At 47.0% G+C, this 25,489-nt stretch overlaps 1 protein-coding gene across 3 annotated transcripts in view; it reads right to left on the reverse strand.

Moving 5' to 3' along the window:
- Window positions 1–18,365, reverse strand: part of LOC140394759 (disco-interacting protein 2 homolog A-like) — a 372,914-nt gene extending 354,549 nt beyond the window's left edge. For all 3 annotated transcript variants that reach the window (XM_072481988.1, XM_072481977.1, XM_072481975.1), the window contains exon 1: window positions 18,111–18,365. In XM_072481988.1, coding sequence (XP_072338089.1) covers window positions 18,111–18,189 — 79 coding nt within the window. In that variant the 5' untranslated portion in view covers window positions 18,190–18,365. The remainder of the gene's footprint in view (window positions 1–18,110) is intronic.
- Window positions 18,366–25,489: the final 7,124 nt, after the last annotated feature.

Raw genomic sequence — 25,489 nt, forward strand, 5'->3', positions numbered from 1 at the left:
AGCCTGAGCCCAAATGTCTTTGACAGACAAATAAATTTTACCAAAGTAGACAAAGCCAATTCAGGACCAAAATAAAGATATCCATGTGGAAGCAGAGGCACAGCTAAGGTGCTAAATAGATAAACTTTCTAGCTGACTTAATTTGAGAAGAGAAATATTGGATAGGATAAAAATGTTGGCAGTAATCAAAGCAGAAAGGGTAACTAAATCGGATACAACCTCGGTTACGGAGGGAAGAGAGTGTGAAAATGGCATAGGTTCTGGCCACACCTTTCACTCCTTGGATTTGCAGGAGGTTACAATACAGGAGGACGGTACCAGAGAATTGGAGGATTGCAAGTGTTGTGTTCAAAAAGAGAGGATTGGGGTCTGCCAGACTGCCCAACATCAGTGGTAAGAGAAACTTCCAGAAACAACAATCACGTACAAAATAACTTGCCGCTTGGAAAAGTAGTGCTAACAAATGAAAGTCAGCATGAATCTGTTGAAGACAAATGTTTAATTAACTTGATTGTGTGTTTTGAAGAACTAATGGAGGTTGTTTATAAGGGCAGTAGTTGATACTTTGTAAATCGACGGTCAAAAGGCATCTGACCAAGTGCCACATAACAGACTCATTTGTAAAATTCAGCCTATGAGGATTAAAGGGACACAGGCAGCGTGGATATGAAATTAGCTGAAGGACGGAAAGAAAGCAGTAGTGCCCGTGGTGTTGCATTTCAGACTGGCAGGAAGTAAACTGTGGTATTCTTCACGGGTCTGTATTCAGGTCACTGATCTTTATACATTAATGTTCGAGTTTTGGGCATGCTGGACATTATTTCAAACTCTGCAAATGAGATGAAATTCAAATGTAATAACGGGAAGGGTTATCACAGACCTCAGGTGGATATAGACTGGCATAATAGGCACACATGGCAAACGTAATTTAATGCAAAGGAGTGTGAAGTGACAATTTTGATAGGAAGAATGAGAAGAAGCATTCTAAGTTAACTTATTCCATTTTAAATAGGGTCTCGGAAACAGAGAGAGCTGAGGGTCAATGTACACAAATCTGAAGATGGTAGGACAAGCTGATCTGGAGCACAGTTATAAATTGATGCATAGGGTGCAAAAGCAAAGATGTTATGCAAAATCTAAATAGCACGGGTTCGGCCTCTGCTGGGCTGCTAAATTCAATTTTGGGAATTGTACCTCCAAAGATATCAAGATATTAGACAGGATGCAGAGGATATTATTCAATTGTGTGGAGAAACTAGAATTGCTTTTCTTAGAACATAGGAGATTATGAGAAGATCTGATGAGTGTTCAAAATCACGAACAGCCAGGAGAGTAAAGAGAAGGTGCTTCCAGTGAAACAAGGGCTAAAATTTAGGGCAATCGGCAAAGGGACTACATGGCAACAAATCGGAGAGATCCAGAATGCACTGTCCGGATGTGTGGTGGAAGCAGATACAAACATAACTTTCAGAAGGGAATTAATTGATGAAATACTTGAAGGGAAGATGTTATGTATCAGAGTAACACCAATGGCTGGTCTAACGTCACTTGTTACGCAATAACTTCATTGGCATTTCACAGGTTTTGTGGAGTTCACCACTGTGTCCGGATTAAGCAGCATCTTGTAAATAAACCCCTTGCACTATGTTATACGAACTCACATGTGCCACCTCTGAATCGCTCCAAGGTTATACCAATGAATATAACAGAAAAGTACAGGGTTATGGGAAAAGATCATAGAATGGGACTAATTCGGTGCCGCTATCAAAGAGATGCACAGATGCATGAGCCAATGACCTCCTACCATATGGCCTCATTCTACAATGGTATGATTCTATCTCAAAGCAACTGTTGTTCCACTGAACCAATGTTTTTTAAAGTTTTACCCCAGGACCCACTTTGGCCAACTGGCCGACCGTTGGGAGTCACTCCAACCAACCTTCGCAACACACGTCACATTTGCTTTCCTTTAAGGAGGAAGGAGAGCCTGCTTGGTCCTCACGATCTCATTCCAATCAGGTTCACAGGGGCGGCATGTGGCGCAGTGGATAGCACTGGGACTGCGGCGCTGAGGACCCGGGTTCCAATCCCGGCCCCGGGTCACTGTCCATGTGGAGTTTGCACATTCACCCCATGTCTGCGTGGGTTTCACCCCCACAACCCAAAGATGTTCAGGGTAGGTGGATTGGCCACGCTAAATTGCCCCTTAATTGGAAAAAAAAAATAATTGGGTACTCTAAATTGTTTTTTAAAGGTTCACAGGAGCGGGCAATGTGGATATCAGGTGCAGACGTCACAGGTTCCTCTGTGCTGTCTTCATCTTTGTGAGAACAGAAAATATAACCTTGTAGGTCGCTAAGAAGGGCTATAGGAACAAGACGCTTGTTTTACTCGGCACTGGAATCTCCTGGGAGATACTACTCCAGAATGCTGACAGGCTCGTGGACTTTTGACTTGCTTTTAATGTGCTGTAACAGGTCAGGTTTAGCAGCTCAGTCTTTTCCTTTGGAGTCAGATGTAAGTTAATAATTGACTCCGGTGTCTCAACCTCAAAAGGAATTTTCCACCCACCACTTCTCCAAAATCTGAAAACTCTCCTCTCATTCGCCAGCAAAATAGGTTTTGCATCGACATAATTGACAAAACCGTACCTCAAGAAGTCATCTTTATACTGCTTTGTTCCCGATTGAAGTTTCTTCTTTGTCTGCTGTTCAGAAGAGACCCTGAACTTTGTATGGTGCTAACACTAGCACTGCTCTGTCCTGTCCTGCCGTGAACTCTCCTGAGCGGCTCTCAACAGCAGATTAAGATGTGCGATCCTGGCCTATAGGTACACTGCCTATTTGTGTCCCTGGCCATCTCTTCCTTATAACAAAACAATTCACCTACACGGTCCTCATGCCTTGCTTGCTAGCAGTTGGAAAATGGAAGAAGCTCACCTCCATAATTTTGCACCAAAAGCAAGTACATATTGGGTGCTTGACATCAAGTGTACGTGCAGGACTTGCTGACCTGCTCACTGCTGCCACTTACGGTCGTAAGACTGCACACAGCCTCATTTTGTTGTCATTTTAAAGCCGGTGGCGGCCGCCATTCTCAGTTTAAATGCCAGCAGCGATCGAGACCAATGCAGGAACACCGCAACCGATTGCTCCGTGACCCACCCAACACCTGCCTGCGACCCACCCACGGTTCGTGCCCCATACTTTGAAAAGCCCTGCTCTAATCTGAACCTCCTCACAAGAGTGCTTCTCAGGTGAGAGGTGACAATTTTATCCAGGCCTTTTAAATTATTTGACTAAAATAAGTTCCTCCAAGTAAGGGCAGAAGGTTCTTTTTAGTTAGGGCATCATGATCAGCACAGGCTTGGAGGGCCGAAGTGCCTGTTCCTGTGCTGTCATTTCTTTTTGTCCTTTGCTAAATTATGACCTGACATGCTCATCCCTAATGTTGCTCCTCAGATAAAGATCATCTCTGTTGGCATCATGAAGACTGGTTCAATGATGATAATGAGGCAGTAGATTTACAGTCAAGTTTCAAAACTAGGTTTCCTTTTGTATAAATTGAGAAACCAGGGAGTTTGGATGAGGCTCAATGCAGTGGGAGATGTGGGACAGAAGAACCCGAGGAATTTCCATGCTTTTGGAAGGAAGAGGACAGATTATCAACTACAGTGCAGATAGTAAACCATTCAGGGCCCTGTGAAAACCCACAATCATAACAGAAATCAAAATCCAATCCAAACTGAACACGATACTCGAGGAGTTTCAGACACTATTACCAATTACTAATTCATTTTTTCCAATTAAGGGGCAATTTAGTGTGGCCAATCCACCTACCCTGCACATCTTTGGGTTGTTGGGGTGAGACCCACGCAAACACGGGGCGAATGTGCAAACTCAGGCAGCACAGTGGCGCAGTGGTTAGCATTGTTGCCTCACAGCGCTGAGGTCCCAGGTTCGATCCTGGCTCTGGGTCACTGTCCATGTGGAGTTTGCACATTCTCCCTGTGTTTGCGTGTGTTTTGCCCCCACAACCCAAAGATGTGTAGGGTAGGTGGATTTGCCATGCTAAATTGCCCTTTAATTGGAAAAAATGAATTGGGTACTCTAAATTTTAAAAAAAGAGAATGTGCAAACTCCACACGGACAGTGACCCAGAGCCAGGATCGAACCTGGGACCTCGGCGTCATGAGGCAGCAATGCTAACCACTGCACCATCGTGCTGCCCCTATTATTTAAATGTTTTCCATACAGGAGCACAAGGTAGAAAACTGGGCAGCACGGTGGCAGTGGTTAGCACTGCTGCCTTACGCAGGTTCCATTGGAGCCTTGAGTGTCTGCCTGTGTGGAATTTGCACATTCTCCCCGTCTCTGTGTGGGTTTCCTCCGGGTGCTCCGCTTTTCTCCCACAGTCCAAAGATGTGCAGGTTAGGTGGATTAACCATGTTGCCTCTTAGTGTTCAGGGATGCGCAGGTTAGGTTGTGGGGTTACGGGGATAGGGTGGGTGTGTGGACATGGGTAGAGTGCGCTTTCGAAGGGTTGATGCAGGTCTAAAACTGACCTAGATTTTAACACCTCACAAAAGATTTTAGTTAATGAGATTTACACCTGACAGTCCTTGTTCCTGCCTTCCATATACTTTTTTTTGAAATCGAGATTCCTATTGTAGCATCCAAAACAAAACGAAAATGAAACAGCTCACTTCTGAACACTTTACCATAATATCTACAAAATCAGATTAATATCAGAAGCATAAAATGCATTCTTCTATAATTTAAGATAACATCGTTGCTAACTGGGGGAGATAATAGTGCAATTGCTCTGGGGTCACGGGTTCAAACATCTGGTTCACAAGTGCCCGTTTAGGGAAGGAAATCTGCCAACCTTACCTGGTCTGGACCACATGTGACTCCAGACCTACAGCAATGTGGTTGACTCTGAACTGATCCTCTGAAATGGCCGAGCATGCCACTCAGTTCAATAATAATAATCTTTATTATTGTCACAAGTAGGCTTACATTAACACTGCAATGAAGTTACTGTGAAAATCCCCGAGTTGCCACATTTTGGCGCCTGTTCGGGTACACGGAGGGAGAATTCAGAATGTCCAATTCACCAAACAAGCACCTCTTTCAGGATTGGTGGGAGGAAACCGGAGCATCCGGAGGAAACCCATGCAGACATGGGGAGAACATGCAGACTCCACACAGACAGTGACCCAAGACGGTAATCGAACCTGGAACCCTGGCGCTGTGAGGCAGCAATGCTAACCACTGTAGGATGGGCACACCCAAACCCCATGAAATAATAAGGGGGGGGTGGGGGAATGCATCTGAGCTTGTCTCAGGGTTCACCTTCAATTGATGCTGACTTGCATTGATACCTCCCCCGCCAAACAGTCTGAAACTATTGGGGGGGGGGGGGGGGAGAAAGCAGAAAATGATTGGAGAAAAAAAATTGAAGAAATGAAGAACGGTGGTTTAAGGGTATCTTGGATGATGCATCACAGCTCTTTGGTTCCAATATTTCTTGCCAAGATAACAATTCATGATTCACTGCTTGTTGCACTGAAATCTGAAGTTGGGCTTTCAGCATTTCCACCTCTATCTCAAAAAATCTAAACCAAAACCTCGGGTCACAAACCTCGACTGATTTTTCAACACGAGGCTCCTGCTACACATCTGCAAGATTGTTGTGGTTAGTGCAGATTAAAAATAATCATACCATGTGCTATAGTTCTACTTGACTGCAGCCCTATACGTACAAATGCATGCTATGCACACATCATACTCCAACACCCACATCTACATGCCACCATTAAACCCAGACTACACACAGTGTCACTCTTGTTTTTATTTCTGCATCACAGCTGAAACATGATGGCAGATAGAGGAAAAACAGAAAAATAACTTGCATTTATATAGCATCTTTCATGACTTGAGGATGTACCAAGGCAATTTGCTGCCAATGAAGTACACAAATCTGACCCTACACGCAGTCAGTCACCACCCTGACTTGGAAATAGATCGCCGCTCCTTCACTGTCGCTGGGGCAACAACCTGGAACTCCCTCCCTAACAGCACAGTGAGTGTACCGACACCTCAAGGACTGTCACGGTTCAAGAAGGCAGCTCACCACCACCTTCTGAAGGGCAACTAGGGACGGGCAATAAATGCTGGTCTAACCAGCGACACCCACATCCCATAAATGATTTTTTTAAAAACTCCTAAGCTCTCAATTTCATCACGTAAGGAATTAATTTAGTCTCACTATGTTTGAGCACCAAGTGGAAACAGCACTTTACTTTGTAATCAAGTCCAAGTCACTGAGGCACAAAGCATAAATATTTTTTGAAGGATCAAAAATATCGAGAGCAGATACAGAGCTGAGTCAGAATTGTTGTGCATTTTAGCAGTTGAACCAGGAGCTGCATTGGCTGATGTCTGCAGTACCACTGTTGGATCCATTCTCCTCGCCAGGGAAGGGACATAGCAAGAGCACTTCAAATAGACAAAAACATGCAAAAGAGAAAAAAATATATCTGAGTAAAAACAATCATTTGGATTTTTGTGCTCTGTAACACAAGAAGGCAGGTCAGAGAATATGCGACTGTGCCATTTCATTAGTCTGCTCTGTACCAATACAAGACACTTTAACACCTGCGACTTGCGTTGCAGCACGGTAGCATTGTGGATAGCACAATTGCTTCACAGCTCCAGGGTCCCAGGTTCGATTCCGACTTGGGTCACTGTCTGTGCGGAGTCTGCACATCCTCCCAGTGTGTGCGTGGGTTTCCTCCGGGTGCTCCGGTTTGCTCCCACAGTCCAAAGATGTGCAGGTTAGGTGGATTGGCCATGATAAATTGCCCTTAGTGTCCAAAATTGCCCTTAGTGTTGGGTGGGGTTACTGGGTAATGGGGATAGGGTGGAGGTGTTGACCTTGGGTAGGGTGCTCTTTCCAAGAGCTGGTGCAGACTCGATGGGCTGAATGGCCTCCTTCTGCACTGTAAATTCTATGATCTATGAACCTTGCAATAGCAAAATGAAATGACCTCTTCCATGCCTATTACTGCTATCTGTGGGCAAATGTTGTTGTGAAAGCCACAATGAAGCTGTCTAAACCTATTACATTTGGGCCATTTACAGAAAGGCAAAGAGGAGACCTTCATCCATTGCTCCATTTAACAACAGAAGGAAGCAAAAAGAACAGAAACTGGTGATCACAAAAGCGAGCCAAAAAGAACAAAAAGTGATATCATGTTAAGTCAGAATGTTACAGCACCAAGAGATATAAAAGACAGTTTCAGTGTCACAATTGTTTTTCCAAGGCCACATAAATCCTTTACAGGAATCAGAAGTAAAATTAATGTATCAAAGCAGTGTGTTAAATTCATTCTTTATGAAAGAAAGCTATAAAAAATTCTGGACCGGGAAGGATTACTTTGTTCATATGGGGAGGGAAGGTGACCAGAGTTAGAAAGGTGCTGCTACAGAGGGGAAAGCAGGCAGGGGGTTTGGGTCTTCCGAACCTGATGTATTACTACTGGGTGGCGAATGTGGAGCTGGGTCAGAGGGGTTGGTTCCCAGTGGGTCAGAATGGAGGAGAGTTTGTGCAGGGGGTTGGGACAGTGCCGCTCACGATGGCCCTGGGGAAATACTCAGGGAGTCCGGTAATAATAGCTTCATTGAGAATTTGGAGGCAATTTCGGCAACACTTCGGGTTGGGGGCAGGGTCAAGGGAAATGCCGATTCGAGGGAACCACAGATTTGAGCCAGGGAAGTGGGATGGAAATGTTTGGAAATGGGAGGAGAAGGGGATTAAGACACAAAAAGATTTGTTCCTTAGGGGTCGGTTTGCAGGATTGAAGGAGCTGGAAGCGAGGTATAGGCTGGAGCAGGGGGAAATGTTTAGATACATGCAGGTTCGAGATTTTTGCCAGAAAGGAGATACAGAGCTTCCCGGTGGAGCCGGCCTCCACATTGCTGGAGGAGGTGCTGACGACAGGGGGACTGGAGAAGGGGGTAGTATCGGCGGTTTACGGAGCTATTTTGGAAAGGGAGAAGGCACCATTGGAAGGGATCAAAGCAAAGTGGGAGGAAGTGTTGGGAGAGGATATGGAGGAGGGGTTCTGGTGTGAGATGCTCCGGAGAGTGAATGCCTTCACCTCGTGCGCGAGGTTGAGACTGATACAGCTGAAGGCGATATACAGAGCACGTCTCACAAGAGCAAGGGTGAACCGATTCTTTGAAGGAGTAGAAGATGTGTGTGAACGTTGCCGGGGGGGGGGGGGGGGGGGCGGGCTAATCACGTTCATACGTTTTGGTCTTGTCCAAAGCTAGAGGATTACTGGAAGGAGGTTTTTAGAGTAATTTCTAAGTGGTGCACGTGAAACTGGACCCGTGCCCCCGCCATATTCAGGATGTCAGACCAGCCAGGGTTGGAAATGGGTGCGGAGGCAGATGTTGTAGCCTTCACCTCGTTGATCGCCCGAAGGCGGATCCTGATGGGCTGGAGAGCAACCTCTCCACCCTGTGCCCTGGCGTGGCGGGGGGACCGGTTGGAATTCTTGACTCTTGAGAAGGTTAAGTTTGAACTGGGGGGAAGGATGGAGGGGTTCTACAATTCATGGTCACTATTCATTATGCACTTTCAAGAACTGGATAACATCGAACATTAGTTGGGGCGGGTGGGTGGGAGGGTTGGGGAGAGGGGGGCTGTGTGTGTTAATGGTGACTATGGGTGATCCCTGATTCCTTTTTGTCATTTGTTTATGTGAACATGCAGGCTAATGGTTGGGGTTTGGTGGGAGGATGGGATCGTTGTTATTGATATGGAGATTGACATATTTGTTACTGATTATTGTTGGTGGGTGTAAATTTGGGAGAAAATGTGAAAAAGGAGAATCACATTTTTTTTTTTAAAAAATTTTAAATTCTGGACCAACTTGGCTTAGGATCCAATATACATGTTAGCCAAGCATTGAGAATTCAATGCATTAAATGGTTACAGGGCATCTAGGCTAGTTGGAACAAAGCAGAACGTTCCAAGTAAATAAATGCAAAAGTGGAAGAGAGCTTTAGTTAATGTAAGGGACTTTACAAACGTATAATCTCAACATTGAAACAATAACCAAGATACATATCAAGGAGTTATGTCTGCCTGTCCGTCTGTCTAACATCAGCAATAAAAGGAACATATGAAATGTTTTCAGGGTGCAATTAAATGTTTATGCATTAGAATACTCCACGAATTTTCAAGTAATACACAATGCCTCAAATCTAAAGGAATTCTTTGAGTCAGCAATCAAATGATTGAATTACATGGCTACAGTTTACAGAAGTTTCAATGAATGGGGAAATAGTAAATAAGTTTGACATTGCAAATTATGTAAACAGGCAAAGCATGGAGGTACAAACAGAAATTGCTGGAAAAACTCAGCATGTCTAGCAGCGTCTGTGGAGGCAGGTAGCAGAGTGAACGGTCAGTCGAATAGGACTCTTATTCAGAACTTAAGAGTCATTATTTTTTTTAAATAAATTTAAAGTACCCAATTATTTTTTTTCCAATTAAGGGGCAATTTAGCGTGGCCTAACCTGCACATCTTTGGGTTGTGGGTTGAAACCCACGCAGACACGGGGAGAATGTGCAAACTCTACACGGACAGTGACCCAGGGCCGGGATTCGAACCCGGGCCCTCAGCGCCGCAGTCCCAGTGCTAAAGAGTCATTATTAAACTCAAAACATTTATTTTGTTTCTTTCTCCACAGATGCTGCCAGACTTGCTGAATTTTTTTCCCAGGTTTCCTGAACCCACTGTATTTTGCCTTTATTTTAGACGTTGGGCTGAATTATATGCAGGCGCTGAAATACGGCTTCATTCAAAAACACAGCCACCTTTTCACCTCTAAGAGCGAAAATACACAATTTTTTCTTTTTGGACAAATTTTGACAGGATTGATGATGCCACTGTCAGTCGCTAACCTGTCCTAAAGCATGACTGGAAAACATGAGAAAGACAAAAAGGCATTCAAACTTCAAACAAGATTAGAAGAAAATTTGAATGCATATTAAGTCAGAGGTGCTGAACAAATAACCATAAAAACTATTTAGTGCTATTATTTTAACTTCTTTTCAACAAAAAGACGCTGTATGAAGATCTGATTCCAAACAGAAGCTGCAAGCCAAATATATAGATAAACATATTATTCTGGCCCTTTGAGATCACTGGACGATCTCCAACCGAATACAACCACTCAGGGAAAAACCGGAGATTGGAATATCTGATCGCGAACCTCTATCTCATTCAGAATAAGAGAAACATTTATTTTCATGACGGCTTTACTGTGGCTTAATGTCTTCTTCAGGAGAAAGATATTGCAGTTATATCATAAGAGGCCGCAGTAGTCAATACAAAGACACATTTCCACAGCTGGATTCTATGGGAAACACATCACAAATTACACCCAAATTGCAATAAGGAACAAAATTAATGCCCTGCTTTCTTGAACTTGTTATTGAATATCTGTTGCTGGAACTAATGTGCTTCAAAATCTACACAAGCAGCTGAGAGCTTGGCCAGCAGCATTCCAACAGTGCAGTGGTACTCTGCAATGCATCCTAGATTTTGTGTTCAAATCTTTAAATGAGGCTTGAATCCACAACATTTTGTTCCAAAGCGGAGTGTACTACCTCAAGGCCAACACTTTGCTGGGAATGCGCCCTTCAACAATAAATTAAATAAATACTCTATATTATTTCCTCCAAAATGTTATGGCATAACCTGCAACTGAAATAACCAGCCCTTCAATCTATTTTTCAGAAAGGAGGTATAAAACACCAACATGTAATCAATTTCATTATAAAAACAGAAGCAGGTTGGTCAATCTAGCTCACATCAACTTGGAGAAGAATTAACTTGGCTTGTACACAAGTTTCTTATAATCCTCGGCGGGTCAATTCCATCCATGATGCCAATCAATTTTTTCTTTGATTTTAAATACAATTTCAATGAGCACAGGAGCACTGCTTTGGAGTGCGTTTTTACTTTTCAATATATTCAACTGTGGAAAGCAAATGCCGACACAGGCTTTTTCCCCACAAGCTAAAAATGAGTACATTTAGACTGAGGTTATATATGTGTGGGAGTGAACTCTTTTACAGTGACGACTCTGTAGCCAATTTTCCCCTCATCATCCAGAGGCACTACAACAAACAATAGAGATATTTACCACATAGTGTCAATGTCGAGGTTGAGAGAAGTTAATTCAATACCTACTGGGACCTACACGAGCACTCAGGTGGCTCATACGCTTCCGTCAATGCAGCAAATTCACCCTTTCTAAAAACTTTTGAAGCCACATTTCAGTCTCTCCCAATAAGCTCACGGATTCTTTCTACACTCGAGAGTTTGTGGGTGTAGATCTGCTACGTACAACATTTCATACCAACAAAATAAATTTCTGTTTAATGTCAGAACAGAGCACTAGGCACTGACACTAAACACATTTACACAATTAACAGTAGATTTCTCAAAAGAGATCTCAATTCCCTTGAAAAGAAACCTCTCAGAAGGTGGCTATACGTATTCAAAATATTTGAGGCAATTCGGGCCCGGAGGGGGAATATCCGAAGGCTGTCAGCCGCCCAGTGTCAGGAGTGCAGGGTGTACGAGACGCTCTGTAGCGGGGTGCGGGTCTCACTCGTGCCTGACACCGTGTCGCCCCTCACCCCCTCTGGTGGACTCCCAGAATCTGGCACATCATAATTGAAGGTTCTTTTGTTTTTCTGCCTCCGTAGATAGTTCAGGCGGTGCCCTTCACCAACACTCTGACTCCCTCCCTCCTCACCACCGTCCTTTCCCCTCTCTCCCCACCAACCCCCTTCCGTTGATACAGAGGCGAGGGTATCCGGTCTCTCCAACGCAAAGTTTAGTGCTTGTACCATTTGTTTTTTGTAGAAATGTGTTGTGAACTGTTTTAATAATCAGAGTATCCCCCCCCCCCCCCCCTCCCCGTACATTTGTTAGTGGGGAAGCATTTTGGAGATAGTGACCACAATTCTGTGACTTTTACTTTAGTAATGGAGAGGGATAGGTGCATGCAACAGGGCAAGGTTTACAATTGGGGGAAGGGTAAATACGATGCTGTCAGACAAGAACTGAAGTGCATAAGTTGGGAACATAGGCTGTCAGGGAAGGACACAATTGAAACTTGTTCAAGGAACAGATACTACGTGTCCTTGTTATGTATGTCCCTGCCAGGCAGGGAAGAGATGGTCGAGTGAGGGAACCATGGTTGACAAGAAAGGTTGAATGTCTTGTTAAGACGAAGGAGGAGATTTATGCAAGGCTGAGGTAACAAGGTTCAGACAGGGTGCTGGAGGGATACAAGATAGCCAGGAGGTAACTGAAGAAAGGGATCAGGAGAGCTAAGAGAGAGCATGAAAAATCTTTGGTGGGTAGGATCAAGGAAAACCCCAAGGCCTTTTACACATATGTGAGAAATGTGAGAATGACTAGAGGGTAGGTCTGATCAAGGACAGTAGCCGGAGATTGTGTATTGAGTCTGAAGAGATAGGAGAGGTCTTGAATGAGTACTTTTCTTCAGTATTTATGAATGAGAGGGGCCATATTGTTGGAGAGGACAGTGTGAAACAGACTGGTAAGCTCGAGGAGATACTGGTTAGGAAGGAAGATGTGTTGGGCATTTTGAAAAACTTGAGGATATACAAGTCCCCCGGGCCTGACGGGATATATCCAAGGATTCTATGGGAAGCAAGAGATGAAATTGGTCGAGCCGTTGGCAATGGTCTTTTCATCCTCACTGTCAACAGGGGTGGTACCAGGGGATTGGAGGGTGGCGAATGTCGTGCCCCTGTTCAAAAAAGGGAATAGGGATAACCCTGGGAATTACAGGCCAGTTAGTCTTACTTCGGTGGTAGGCAAAGTAATGGAAAGGGTATTGAGGGATAGGATTTCTGAGCATCTGGAAAGACACTGCTTGATTAGGGATAGTCAGCACGGATTTGTGAGGTGTAGGTCTTGCCTCACAAGTCTCATTGAATTCTTTGAGGAGGTGACCAAGCACGTGGATGAAGGTAAAGCAGTGGATGTAGTGTACATGGATTTTACTAAGGCATTTGATAAGGTTCCCTATGGTAGGCTTATGCAGAAAGTAAGGAGGCATGGGAGAGTGGGAAATTTGGGCAGTTGCATAACAAAGTCAGAGAGTGGTGGTGGATGGCAAATATTCAGCCTGGAGCCCAGTTACCAGTGGCGTACCACAGGGATCAGTTCTGGGTCCTCTGCTGTTTGTGATTTTCATTAATGACTTGGATGAGGGAGTTGAAGGGTGGGTCAGTAAATTTGCAGATGATGCGAAGATTGGTGGAGTTGTGGATAGTGAGGAGGCCTGTTGTCGGCTGCAAAGAGACATAGATAGGATGCAGAGCTGGGCTGAGAAGTGGCAGATGGAGTTTAAGCTTGAAAAGTGTGAGGTTGTCCATTTTGGAAGGACAAATATGAACACGGAATACAGAGTTAACGGTAGGGCTCTTGGGAATGTGGAGGAGCAGAGAGATCTTGGGGTCTATGTTCATAGATCTTTGAAAGTTGCCATTCAAGTGGATAGAGCTGTGAAGAAGGCCTATGGTGTGCTAGCGTTCATTAGCAGAGGGATTGCATTTAAGAGCCATGAGGTGATGATGCAGCTGTACAAAACCTTGGTACGGCCACATTTGGAGTACTGTGTGCAGCTCTGGTCGCCTCATTTTAGGAAGGATGTGGAAGCTTTGGAAAAGGTGCAAAGAAAATTTACCAGGATGTTGCCTGGAATGGAGAGTAGGTCTTACGAGGAAAGGTTGAGGGTGCTAGGCCTTTTCTCATTAGAACGGAGAAGGATGAGGGGAGACTTGATAGAGGTTTATAAGATGATCAGGGGAAGAGAAAGAGTAGACAGTCAGAGACTTTTCCCCCAGGTAGAACCATTACAAGGGGACATAAATTTAAGGTGAATGGTGGAAGATATAGGGGGGGAGGGGGGGATGTCAAAGGTAGGTCCTTTACCCAGAGAGTAGTGGGGGCATGGAATGCACTACCTGTGGAAGTAGTTGAGTCGGAAACATTAGGGACTTTCAAGCGGCTATTGGATAGGTACATGGATTACGGTAGAATGATGGGGTGTAGATTAATTTGTTCTTAATCTGGGACAAAGGTTCGGCACAACATCATGGGCCGAAGGGCCTGTTCTGTGCTGCATTTTCTATGTTCTATGATTCTCAACATTTCATTGAGAAAACATCTACTCTTCAACATGGTTCAGATGCGCAGCAAAAGTTCAATATTTCCCAATTAGCAAATTCCTTGTCTTGGGAGTGAATCGTGATTCCAAAGACTTTGCAGCCCTGTAGACATCTAACCTGAAAGCAGTTCTTAAAATGCTGCTTCCGGCATTCTTGGACGCAGAATAGCGCTTTGTTATGTGATGAGGAAAGGTATATGTTTAACACTGGTGGTTTTTTGGGGGCGGGGGGGCAATTTGAATGATGAAGAGGAATTATACTCCATTCCCAACAGTGAACTTCCATTTATGCAAATTAATGTCTGAATGTGCAAATGCATCATTTAAAGTCTGACAGATGGGTGAGCACTCTCTCAGAGAACTCGGAGGGGAAGGAGCTGTTTGCAGTTTCCTACTGGGGAAACGTCTGGATCATACAGAATGGTGAGATTGTCATATCTTTTGCAACCTTGGCATGCCTAGCCACACATAACACAGGACCATCATCTTGCCTTTAGAGTACAGTAATAAAAAGAGACTTCATTGTTAAAAGAGGTTATTTTTAGATTATGTTCATCTGCTCTTCAGTCGCGCTTGTGCTGAAGTGTTGAAACTCCAGTCTAATACCGAGTCCCAATTAATTTCAGTGCACAAGTGATTTATGACTGGATTTCATTTTTCTTCTATTGTCTGGTCCCTCGATCCCCCACAGTTCAACAAATTCTTATGTCAGTTTTCTTTTGCAAGTCTTTCAAGCTCCCATTGATTCAAAACCTTCCTACACAAGTCTTTGAAACAAGCAAATCACATGGGCTCCAAATTGATTTAATTTCACAGAACCTGTCCCTGGATATTTCTTGTCAACAAAAATCTCCACATCACAAAAATCTCAACACAGAATCCCTCACGATCCCCCCACCGTTTCCCACTTGCAAGCCAACAGCAATTCACAGAACAACGTGGGCGTGAAGGCAACCCTGTCATTAGCCATGCCTGTGCCAAGGCACCCTGAGGCAAGAGCTGAATGCCATCTCTAAAACAGAAACAAAGCTCAGGAACTAATAGCTTCGGCTGCCAGACAAGTCTTCTCAGGTGCAAACAAAGAAAGGAACTGAAAATTACGCAGTCTGCCTTTGGTCTGCGCGCAGGGAGAACAGTCAAGAAGACATCACATTCGGGGAAGGTGGCGATATAATGGTTAAACCACTGGACTAGTAATCCAGAGACCCCAGGTTAATGATCTGAGGCTATGGGTTCAAATCCCACTACAGCAATCAGCTGAATTTAAATTCAGTTAAAGTTGATTCTGAAAATGGCTCCCTCTCGCAAGTGACTGCCCCTTCTTGGGTTGTCTGATGAGGAAAGGTCGAGCAGATATTGGTATTGAGAAGAATGCGAGGTGATCTTATTGAAACTTTTAAGATTCTGAGGGGGCTTGACAGGGTAGATGCACAGATTCAGAATATGATGTCTCTCATTTAAGACAGCAATGAAGAGAGATTTCTTCTTTCAGAGGGTCACTGGCCTTTGGAATTCCCTTCCATAGAGAGTAGTGGTCATTGAAAATATTCAGAGTGGAGTTGAATAGATTTTGAGTAAGGATTATGGAGGGGCAGGTAGAAAAGTGACGGTTAAGGCCACAACCAGATCAGCCATAATGACCATGAGACGTAGGAGCAGAAGTCGGCCATTTGGCCCATCATATCTGCTCCGCCATTCAATGAGATGGTGACTGAATCCTCAACTCTACTTTCCTGCCTTATCTCCATATCCCTTGATTCCCTTATGGATTAAAATCTGTCTATCTCAGCCTTGAACATACTGAGCTACCCAGCATCTACAGCCCTCTGCTGTAACGAATTCCATAGATTCACTCCCCTCAGAGAAGAAATTTCTCCTCAAGGTCTTAAATGAGCGACTCCTTACTCTAAGATTATGCCCACTGGCCCCACCCAGACTCTCCCACAAGAGGAAACATCCTCCCAGCATCTACCCTTAGTGAATGGTGGAGCAGGTTCACTGATGAATGACCTATTCCTTTTTAAAATTTAAAAAATAAATTTAGAGTACCCAATTCTTTTTTCCCCAATAAAAGTGCAATTTAGCGTGGCCAATCAACCTAGCCTGCACATCTTTGGGTTGTGGGGGTGAGACCCATGCAGATACAGGGAGAATGTGCAAACTCCACACAGACAGTGATCCAGGGGCATGCTCCTATTTCTTATCATCTCATAGACTTGGCATAAGCAAGATCAGAAGCAAGGTAAGGTTGTATGATTGTGTAAGGCCCATTGAGTCTGCACTGACTCTCTGAAAGAGTACTTCACTCAAGGTCACTTCCCCGCCCTAACCTCTTAATCTAACCTACACATTTTTTAGACACTAAGGGGCAATTTAGCATAGCCAACCCACTTAACCTGCACATCTTTGGTCTGTGGGAGGAAACCTGAGCACACAGAGGAAACCCACGCAGACACAGGGAGAAAGTGCAAACTCCACACAGAATGTGACCCCAAGGCTGGAATTAAACCCGGGTCCCTTGCGCTGTGAGGTAGTAGTGCTAACCACTGTACCACTGCGTCACCCTTGTAATCCATCCAGAATTCCAGATAACATCAACTGTAGATTCTTAAATAAAGCTGCAGCCATTAATACTCCAATGAGAGCGTCAATGCACATCACAGAATCATTAGTCACACACAGCAATTGCAATCACAACATAAAAACACAAAAATATTCAGATGGAATTAAAACCATGGGGAATTAGATGCAGTCAGTAAATCCATTGGGGGGCAGGGGAGGTGGTTCAAAGCATTGCTGAAGAACATAGGGTTCTGAAGTAATGGTTTGCAACTACTTTCAGATGTCTATTATTATGCTCCACACACACGTACACAGCAAGAATGCAATTGACATGAGTTTTGATTCATATAACATCTTTCAGAAACATCACCTGTTAAAAACCACATCAGCAGATGGGGGGGGGGGGGGGGAGGTGGAGGCAATTGTCTGAGCCAGAATTTGCAAATATGTATGCAATTCTGGAGCTTTAAGAGGAGATTCGACTGAATGCAGCACTACCACACAATTATTACAAAATTATGAGAATGGATTTTTCTTCAAATCAGCATATTGAAAATCTAACTATCAACTCAGTTTTAGGTTTGTAAAATGCTGTTAACATACAACAGCCGGTACAAAAGAAAAGTCAGCAATAATCAAGGAGAGAACCAAGTCAGCATTTGCAGACCAAAATCCAAGAAAGGGGGTGGGGGGCGGGGGGGGGGGGGTTGAAAAATAACTTACGTCTGGGTCACCGATAATGGCAATATAACGTCCTGATGAGTGCAATATGAAAAGCTTTGACAGTGAAATCTTTTTTCAGCAACTCTGTACCGGCAAACGACCACTGATAAAATCCTGTCAAGCCCTGCCAGCCTTCAAAGGACTGACTGCAAATGTTTTGACTCCCAAAATTAAAAGATCCGACTCATTTGTTCCAGTGTCTCTTGCAGCACTTCCCCCTAGACCCCCCCCCCCCCCCAAAATGAAGCAAGCAGTGCACCGAAACCCACCCGCAAGATGTCATGCATTTAAAAAGCTGTTGCTTCGCCTGGTGCAGAGTACAACTTGTCAGCTCGGGATGCCGCCTGGAAGCCCCCCCCCCCCATCCCCATCCCCTCCCATGCAGCAGAATTCAATGCTTTGCAAACTGCAAGGGCATCTGAAGGGAATGTTAAACTGCTCCCCTCTCCTGCCGGCGATCCGGTGCAGCCTGTGCGGCCGGTACCCCTTCTGGGGAAGGGAGGGGGTGAAGGGACAGTCTCTCACCTTCCGACAGCTCCAGTTCCAGCTCGGCCAATTTCACCTTCACATCTCGAGGGAGGCTGGGTGTTTCCATGCCGGCCATGGATGGTGAACCCTCTCCCACCCACTGTTTTATTTTCTCTCTCCAGCTCCTTCTTCTTTTCCCTCACGCTTTCGCTGCTGCTGATGCCGCCCTCCTCCTCCTCCTCTTGCTCCGACTCAGCGCTGCCATGGCGGCAGTACCCCGCACCGACTGACCTCCCCCCCTCGATCAGGCAGGGCGCAGGCGCGAGCCGACTAGCTGTCAATCACACGAAGGCGCCGCCCCCACCGGTCCGTCGCATGCTGCCGCCGCCGCCGCCCCGCCAGAAACACGAAAGCCCCGCCCCTCCCGTCAGTCACACGGAAGCACCGCCCCCCGTCCGTCACACGATAGCCCCGCCCCTCCCGACAGTCACACGGAAGTCCCGTCACACGGAAGTCCCGTCACACGGAAGTCCCGCCCCCCCCCGTCCGTCACACGAAAGCCCCGCCCCCACCCGTCAGTCACAGGAAAGACGCCCCTCGCCCGTCAATCAAGCGCGGGCATCGCCCCCACCCGTCAATCACGCGCTGGCACCGCCCACCTGTCAACCGGCCTTTTCTCTGGATCCCCGGGACGGGGGGGGGGAGAAGCTCCGGCTCTCTCATTGGCTGCCAAATCGTTCACGTGCCCACAATGCATGCCACACCTTCTGATTGGCCTGTCGCGATGGGCCCTGTTACCCAATCCCCGGAGTGTACCGCTCCCTTTCTCCTCTGAAAAACTCAATGTGGAGAATGCATCTGATAACAGAGGAAGGAGTTGTTGGTGGGAAAACCAACTGTTAAATGGGGAAATTGAATATAGTTGTGTTTAAACTTGAGTGTTTTAACAAACTTTGAGAAGTTGCAAACATTTCTGGTTTCATATTATAGATGCACGTTCACCTGATGAAGGAGGTGCGCTCCAAAAGTTAGTGATTCAAAATAAACCTGTTGGACTTTGTTGCTGATTTTGCCTTAGTTCAATTGCTCTGTTTTATTACCTTTGCTCTCGAGTCGGCAGGTATCTTTATGATACAGCCACGTGGTTCAAGTCCAAGTAATGATCAATAATCCAATACACCAATTAGTAAGATTTAAATCAAAGCACATTTATTATACACAGTAATAGCTACTCTTTTTAAAAAATATATATTTTATTCAAATTTTTCGGACAAACAAAACAATGCAAAGGTTTTCCTTTTTACAACAATAAAACAATATAAATAACGGTGACCATTTTAACAAATAAATAATATATAAACTAAATGGCAACTGCCATAACAAAAATAATAACTCTCCAGAAATAAAATCAAACAATCCAATATACATAACCAAGTGCAAATATCTATACAAAAACACCCCTGAGGACCCACCCGAGCCCTCCCCGCCCCCCGCCCCCCCCCCCCCCCCACGGGTTGCTGCTGTTACCTTCCCATTTTGTTTATCGTTCTGCGAGGTAGTCAATGAACGGTTGCCACCACCTGCTGAACCCTTGAGCCGAACCCCTTAGTGCGAACTTTATCCATTCTAGTTTTATAATCCCTGCCATGTCATTTATCCAGGTCGCCACGCCCGGGGGTTTGGCTTCCTTCCACATAAGCAATATCCTTCGCCGGGCTACTAGGGACGCAAAGGCCAAGACATCAGCCTCTTTCGCCTCCTGCACTCCCGGCTCTTCTGCAACCCCGAATATAGCCAACCCCCAGCCTGGCTCGACCCGGACCCCCACCACCTTCGAAAGCACCTTTGCCACCCCCACCCAGAATCCCTGCAGTGCCGGGCATGACCAAAACATGTGGGTGTGGTTTGCTGGGCTTCTTGAGCATCTCCCACACCTATCCTCTACCCCGAAAAATTTACTGAGCCTTGCTCCGGTCATATGCGCCCTGTGCAAAACCTTGAATTGTATCAGGCTTAGACTGGCGCACGAGGACGACGAGTTTACCCTACTTGGGGCATCAGCCCACAGCCCCTCCTCAATCTCTTCCCCCAACTCTCCTTCCCATTTCCCCTTCAGCTCATCCACCATGATCTCCCCCTCGTCCCTCATTTCCCTGTATATATCCGACACCCTACCATCCCCCACCCATGTCCCTGAGATCACTCTATCTTGAATCTCCTGCGTCGGGAGCTGCGGGAATTCCCTCACCTGTTGCCTCGCAAAAGCCCTCAGTTGCATGTACCGAAATGCATTCCCTTGGGGCAACCCATATTTTTCCGTCAGCGCTCCCAGACCCGCAAACGTCCCGTCTACGAACAGATCTCTCAGTTGCACAACCCCAGCTCTCTGCCATGCTCCAAATCCCCCATCTATTCTCCCCGGGACAAACCTATGATTATTTCTTATCGGGGACCGCACCGAGGCTCCCGTCCTTCCCCTATGTCATCTCCACTGCCCCCAAATTTTTAGCGTTGCCACCACCACTGGACTTGTGGTGTATTTCTTCGGGGAGAACGGCAACGGCGCCGTCGCCAGTGCTTGTAGGCTGGTTCCTTTGCAGGACACCATCTCCAATCTCTTCCACGCCGCTCCCTCCCCTTCTCCCATCCACTTACACACCATTGAGATATTGGCAGCCCAGTAGTATTCACTTAGGCTCGGTAGCGCCAGCCCCCCCCCCCCCCCTATCCCTGCTACGCTGCAAGAACCCCCTCCTCACTCTCGGGGTCTTCCCGGCCCACACAAAACTCATGACACTTTTCTCAATTTTCTTGAAAAAAGCCTTCGTGACCATCACCGGAAGGCACTGAAACACAAAAAGGAATCTCGGGAGGACTATCATTTTGACCGCCTGCCTCCTACCCACCAGTGACAGGGGCACCATGTCCCATCTCTTAAAACCCTCCTCCATCTGTTCCACCAATCTTGTTAAATTAAGCCTATGTAAGGTTCCCCAACTCCTGGCTATCTGAATCCCTAAGTACCGGAAATCTCTTGTTACCTTCCTCAGCGGTAAATCATCTATTCCCCTGCTCTGCTCCCCCGGATGCACCACAAACAACTCACTCTTCCCCATATTCAATTTGTACCCCGAAAATTCCCCAAACTCCCTGAGTGTCTGCATTATCTCAGGCATCCCCTCCACTGGGTCCGCAACATTCAGCAATAAATCATCTGCATACAATGATACCCGGTGTTCTTCCCCTCCCCTGAGTACTCCCCTCCACTTCCTGGAGCCCCTCAGTGCTATGGCCAGGGACTCAATCGCCAATGCAAACAGTAACGGAGACAGGGGACACCCCGGCCTCGTCCCTCTATGAAGACGGAAGTAGTCAGACCTCTGCCTGTTCTTGACCACACTTGCCACCGGGGCCCTATATAGCAGCTGTACCCATCCAATAAACCCTTCTCCAAAACCAAATCTCCTCAGCACCTCCCACAAATAGTCCCACTCCACTCTGTCGAATGCTTTCTCGGCGTCCATCGCCACCACTATCTCCGCCTCCCCCTCTGGTGGGGGCATCATCATCACCCCTAGCAGCCTCCGTATGTTCGTGTTCAACTGTCTCCCCTTAACGAACCCAGTTTGATCCTCATGGACCACCCCCGGGACACAGTCCTCTATCCTCGTCGCCATCACCTTGGCCAGGAGCTTAGCATCTACATTTAAAAGGGAAATGGCCTGTAGGACCCACACTGCAGCGGGTCTTTTTCCTTCTTCAAAAGGAGTGATATCGTCGCCTCCGACATAGTCGGGGCAGCTGTCCCCTTTCCCTGGCCTCATTAAAGGTTCTCGTCAAAAGCGGGGCCAGTAGGTCCATATATTTCCTATAAAATTCCACCGGGAATCCGTCCGGTCCCGGGGCCTTCCCCGCCTGCATGCTCCCAATCCCTTTTACCACCTCCTCCATCTCAATCTGTGCTCCCAGTCCCGCCCTCTCCTGCTCCTCCACCTTCGGGAATTCCAGCTGATCCAGGAAACACATCATTCCCACCTTCCCTTCCGGGGGCTGAGCCTTATATAACCTCTCATAGAATGCCTTGAACGCCCCACTCTCTCCGCTCCCCGTTCCATCTCTCCCTCCTCATCTCTCACCCCACCTATCTCCCTCGCTGCTCCCCTCTTCCTCAATTGGTGGGCCAGTAGCCGACTCGCCTTCTCTCCATACTCATACTGTACACCCTGTGCCCTCCTCCACTGTGCCTCTGCCTTACCCGTGGTCAGCAGGTCAAATTCCACATGTAACCTTTGTCTTTCCCTGGACAGTCCCTCCTCCGGTGCCTCTGCATATTGCCTGTCCACCCTCAAAAGTTCTTTCAACAATCGCTCCCTTTCTTTACCCTCTTGCTTCCCTTTATGTGCCCTTATGGATATCAGTTCCCCTCTGACCACCGCCTTCAACGCCTCCCAGACCGCTCCCACCTGAACCGCTCCATTGTCATTAAGCTTCAAATACCTTTCAATACACCCCCTCACCCTTAAACATACCCCTTCATCCACCAATAGGCCCATATCCATTCTCCAGAGTGGGTGCTGTTCTTTTTCCTCTCCTACCTCCAGGTCTACCCAATGTGGAGCGTGGTCCGAAATGGCTATGGCCGTATATTCCGTCCTTGTCACCTTCGGAATCAGTGCCCTTCCCAAGACAAAAAAGTCTATCCGTGAGTATACTTTGTGAACATGGGAGAAAAATGAGAACTCCTTACTCCTAGGCCTACTAAATCTCCAGGGGTCTACCCCTCCCATCTGCTCCATGAAGTCCTTGAGCACCCTGGCCGCTGCCGGCCTCCACCCGGTCCTGGACCTCAACCGGTCCAGCCCTGGATCAAGCACCGTATTGAAGTCTCCCCCCATTACCAACTTTCCCGCCTCCAGGTCCGGGATACGTCCCAACATACGCCTCATAAAATTTGCATCATCCCAGTTCGGGGCGTATACGTTCACCAGAACCACCGCCTCCCCTTGTAATCTGCCACTTACCATCACATATCTACCCCCACTATCCGCCACTATGGTCTTTGCCTCAAACAGTACCCGTTTCCCCACTAAGATAGCCACCCCCCTATTCTTCGCATCTAAACCCGAATGAAACACCTGTCTCACCCATCCTTTGCGTAGTCTGACCTGGTCTATCAGTTTCAGATGCGTCTCCTGTAACATAACCACATCTGCCTTTAATTTCTTTAGGTGTGCGAGTACCCGTGCCCTTTTAATCAGCCCGTTCAGCCCTCTCACGTTCCACGTGATCAGCCGGGTTGGGGGGCTCTTTACCCCCCCCCCCCCTTGTCGACTAGCCATCCCTTTTTTAACCCAGCTCCTCACCCGGTTCCCACGTACCCGTATATCCCCCCGACGGCGCCCTCCCGCCTTGACCACCCCATCCCATAACAGCTCCCCCTTCTCCTTAGCAGCAGCAACCCAGTTAACCCTGCCCCCCTCCGCTAGATCCCCCTCTAGCGTAGTTGCACCCCCCATGTTGCTCCCAGAAGTCAGCGAACTCTGGCTGACCTCGGCTTCCCCCCTTGTCCTCGGCCCCCACTGTGTGAGGCCCCCTCCTTCCTGCGTCCCTGTTCCCGCCATAATTACCATAGCGCGGGAACAAAGCCCGCGTTTCCCACTCGGCCCCGCCCCTAATGGCGGCGCCCACAGCTCCTCATACTCCACCCCCCCCCCAACATGGGGAAGAGAGAAACGTTACAGGATCACAAAATTAACAAATTGAAAAATCATCCCCCCCCCACTTCCCCTTCCCCTTCCCCGCCCCACATAATCACCCCACCACTTTGTCCCAAAAGCTCTTTCTCTCGCCAGACTATTCCAGTTTCTCGTCCACAATGAATGTCCACGCCTCTTCTGCCATCTCAAAGTAGTGGTGCTTCCCTTGGTGTGTGACCCACAATCTCGCAGGTTGCAACATTCCAAACTGGACCTTCTTTTTGTGAAGCACCGCCTTAGCCCGATTGAAACTTGCCCTCCTTCTCGCCACCTCCGCACTCCAATCCTGGTATACGCTGATCACCGCGTTCTCCCACCTACATCTCCGAGTTTTCTTCGCCCATTTGAGGACCGTCTCTCTGTCATTGTAGCGGAGAAACCTCACCACTATAGCTCGAGGTATTTCTCCAGCCTTTGGTCTTCGCGCCAGAACTCGATAAGCTCCCTCCACCTCCAAAGGGCCCGTCGGGGCCTCCGATCCCATTAGCGAGTGAAGCATCGTGCTCACATATGTCCCGACGTCTGCCCCTTCTGCGCCTTCGGGAAGATCCAGGACTCTTAAATTCTTCCTCCTCGAATTATTCTCCAGTGCTTCCAACCTCTCCACACACCTTTTATGCTGTGCCTCGTGCATTTCTGCCTTCACCACCAGGCCCTGTATTTCATCTTCGTTTTCAGCAGTCTTTGCCTTCACGACCCGAAGCTCCAGCTCTTGGGTCCTCTGCTCCTCCTTTAGCCCTTCAATCGCCTGTAATATCGAGGCCAACAGCTCCTTCTTCAACTCCTTCTTCAGCTATTCCACACAGTGCCGCAGGAACTCTTGTTGCTCCGGGCACCATAACAAATGGCCACCTTCCGATGCCATCTTGCTTTGAGCTTCCCTTCCTTGCCGCTGCTCCAGAGGATCCTCCGCAATCCGGCCGCTATCCTCTCCCTTTTCCATGCGTGTCCAGGGGGATTCCCTTCTGGTTTACCGCACAGCGTTTTTGGCCGTTTAAATTGCCGTTGGGGCTCCTATTAAGAGCCCAAAAGTCCGTTCCAACGGGAGTTGCCGAAACGTGCAACTTAGCTGGTCATCGCCGCACCCGGAAGTCCACAGTAATAGCTACTCATGCACAAAATCTACGTCTAAACTACTTATCACAACAATCACCAGGCAGGAATGTTCCCTTCCAGTCGGGGAACACTTCAGCAGTCAAGGGCATTCAGCCTCTGATCTCCGGGTAAGCGTTCTCCAAGGCGGCCTTCAGGACCCGCGACAACGCAGAATCGCCGAGCAGAAACTTATAGCCAAGTTCCGCACACATGAGTGCGGCCTCAACCGGGACCTGGGATTCATGTCGCATTACATTCATCCCCCACCATCTGGCCTGCGAAATCCTACCAACTGTCCTGGCTTGACACAATTCACACCTCTTTAACTTGGGGTTACCCCATCTCTGGATCTGTAAGGATTTAATCACCTGCTAATGGTCGCATTCCTAGCATTGTTTGGCATCTTTGAATTTGTCTATATATGTGTTTCTGGAACAGACCTCTTCATTCACCTGAGGAAGGAGCAGCGCTCCGAAAGCTAGTGACATCGAAACAAACCTGTTGGACTTTAACCTGGTGTTGTAAGACTTCGTACTCTACTTCTACAACTAACAGGCCTATACTTAACTTTGGACTGGCCCACCA

The sequence above is a fragment of the Scyliorhinus torazame genome, chromosome 2 (genome assembly GCF_047496885.1).
Source record: "Scyliorhinus torazame isolate Kashiwa2021f chromosome 2, sScyTor2.1, whole genome shotgun sequence".
Lineage (NCBI taxonomy): Eukaryota > Metazoa > Chordata > Chondrichthyes > Carcharhiniformes > Scyliorhinidae > Scyliorhinus > Scyliorhinus torazame.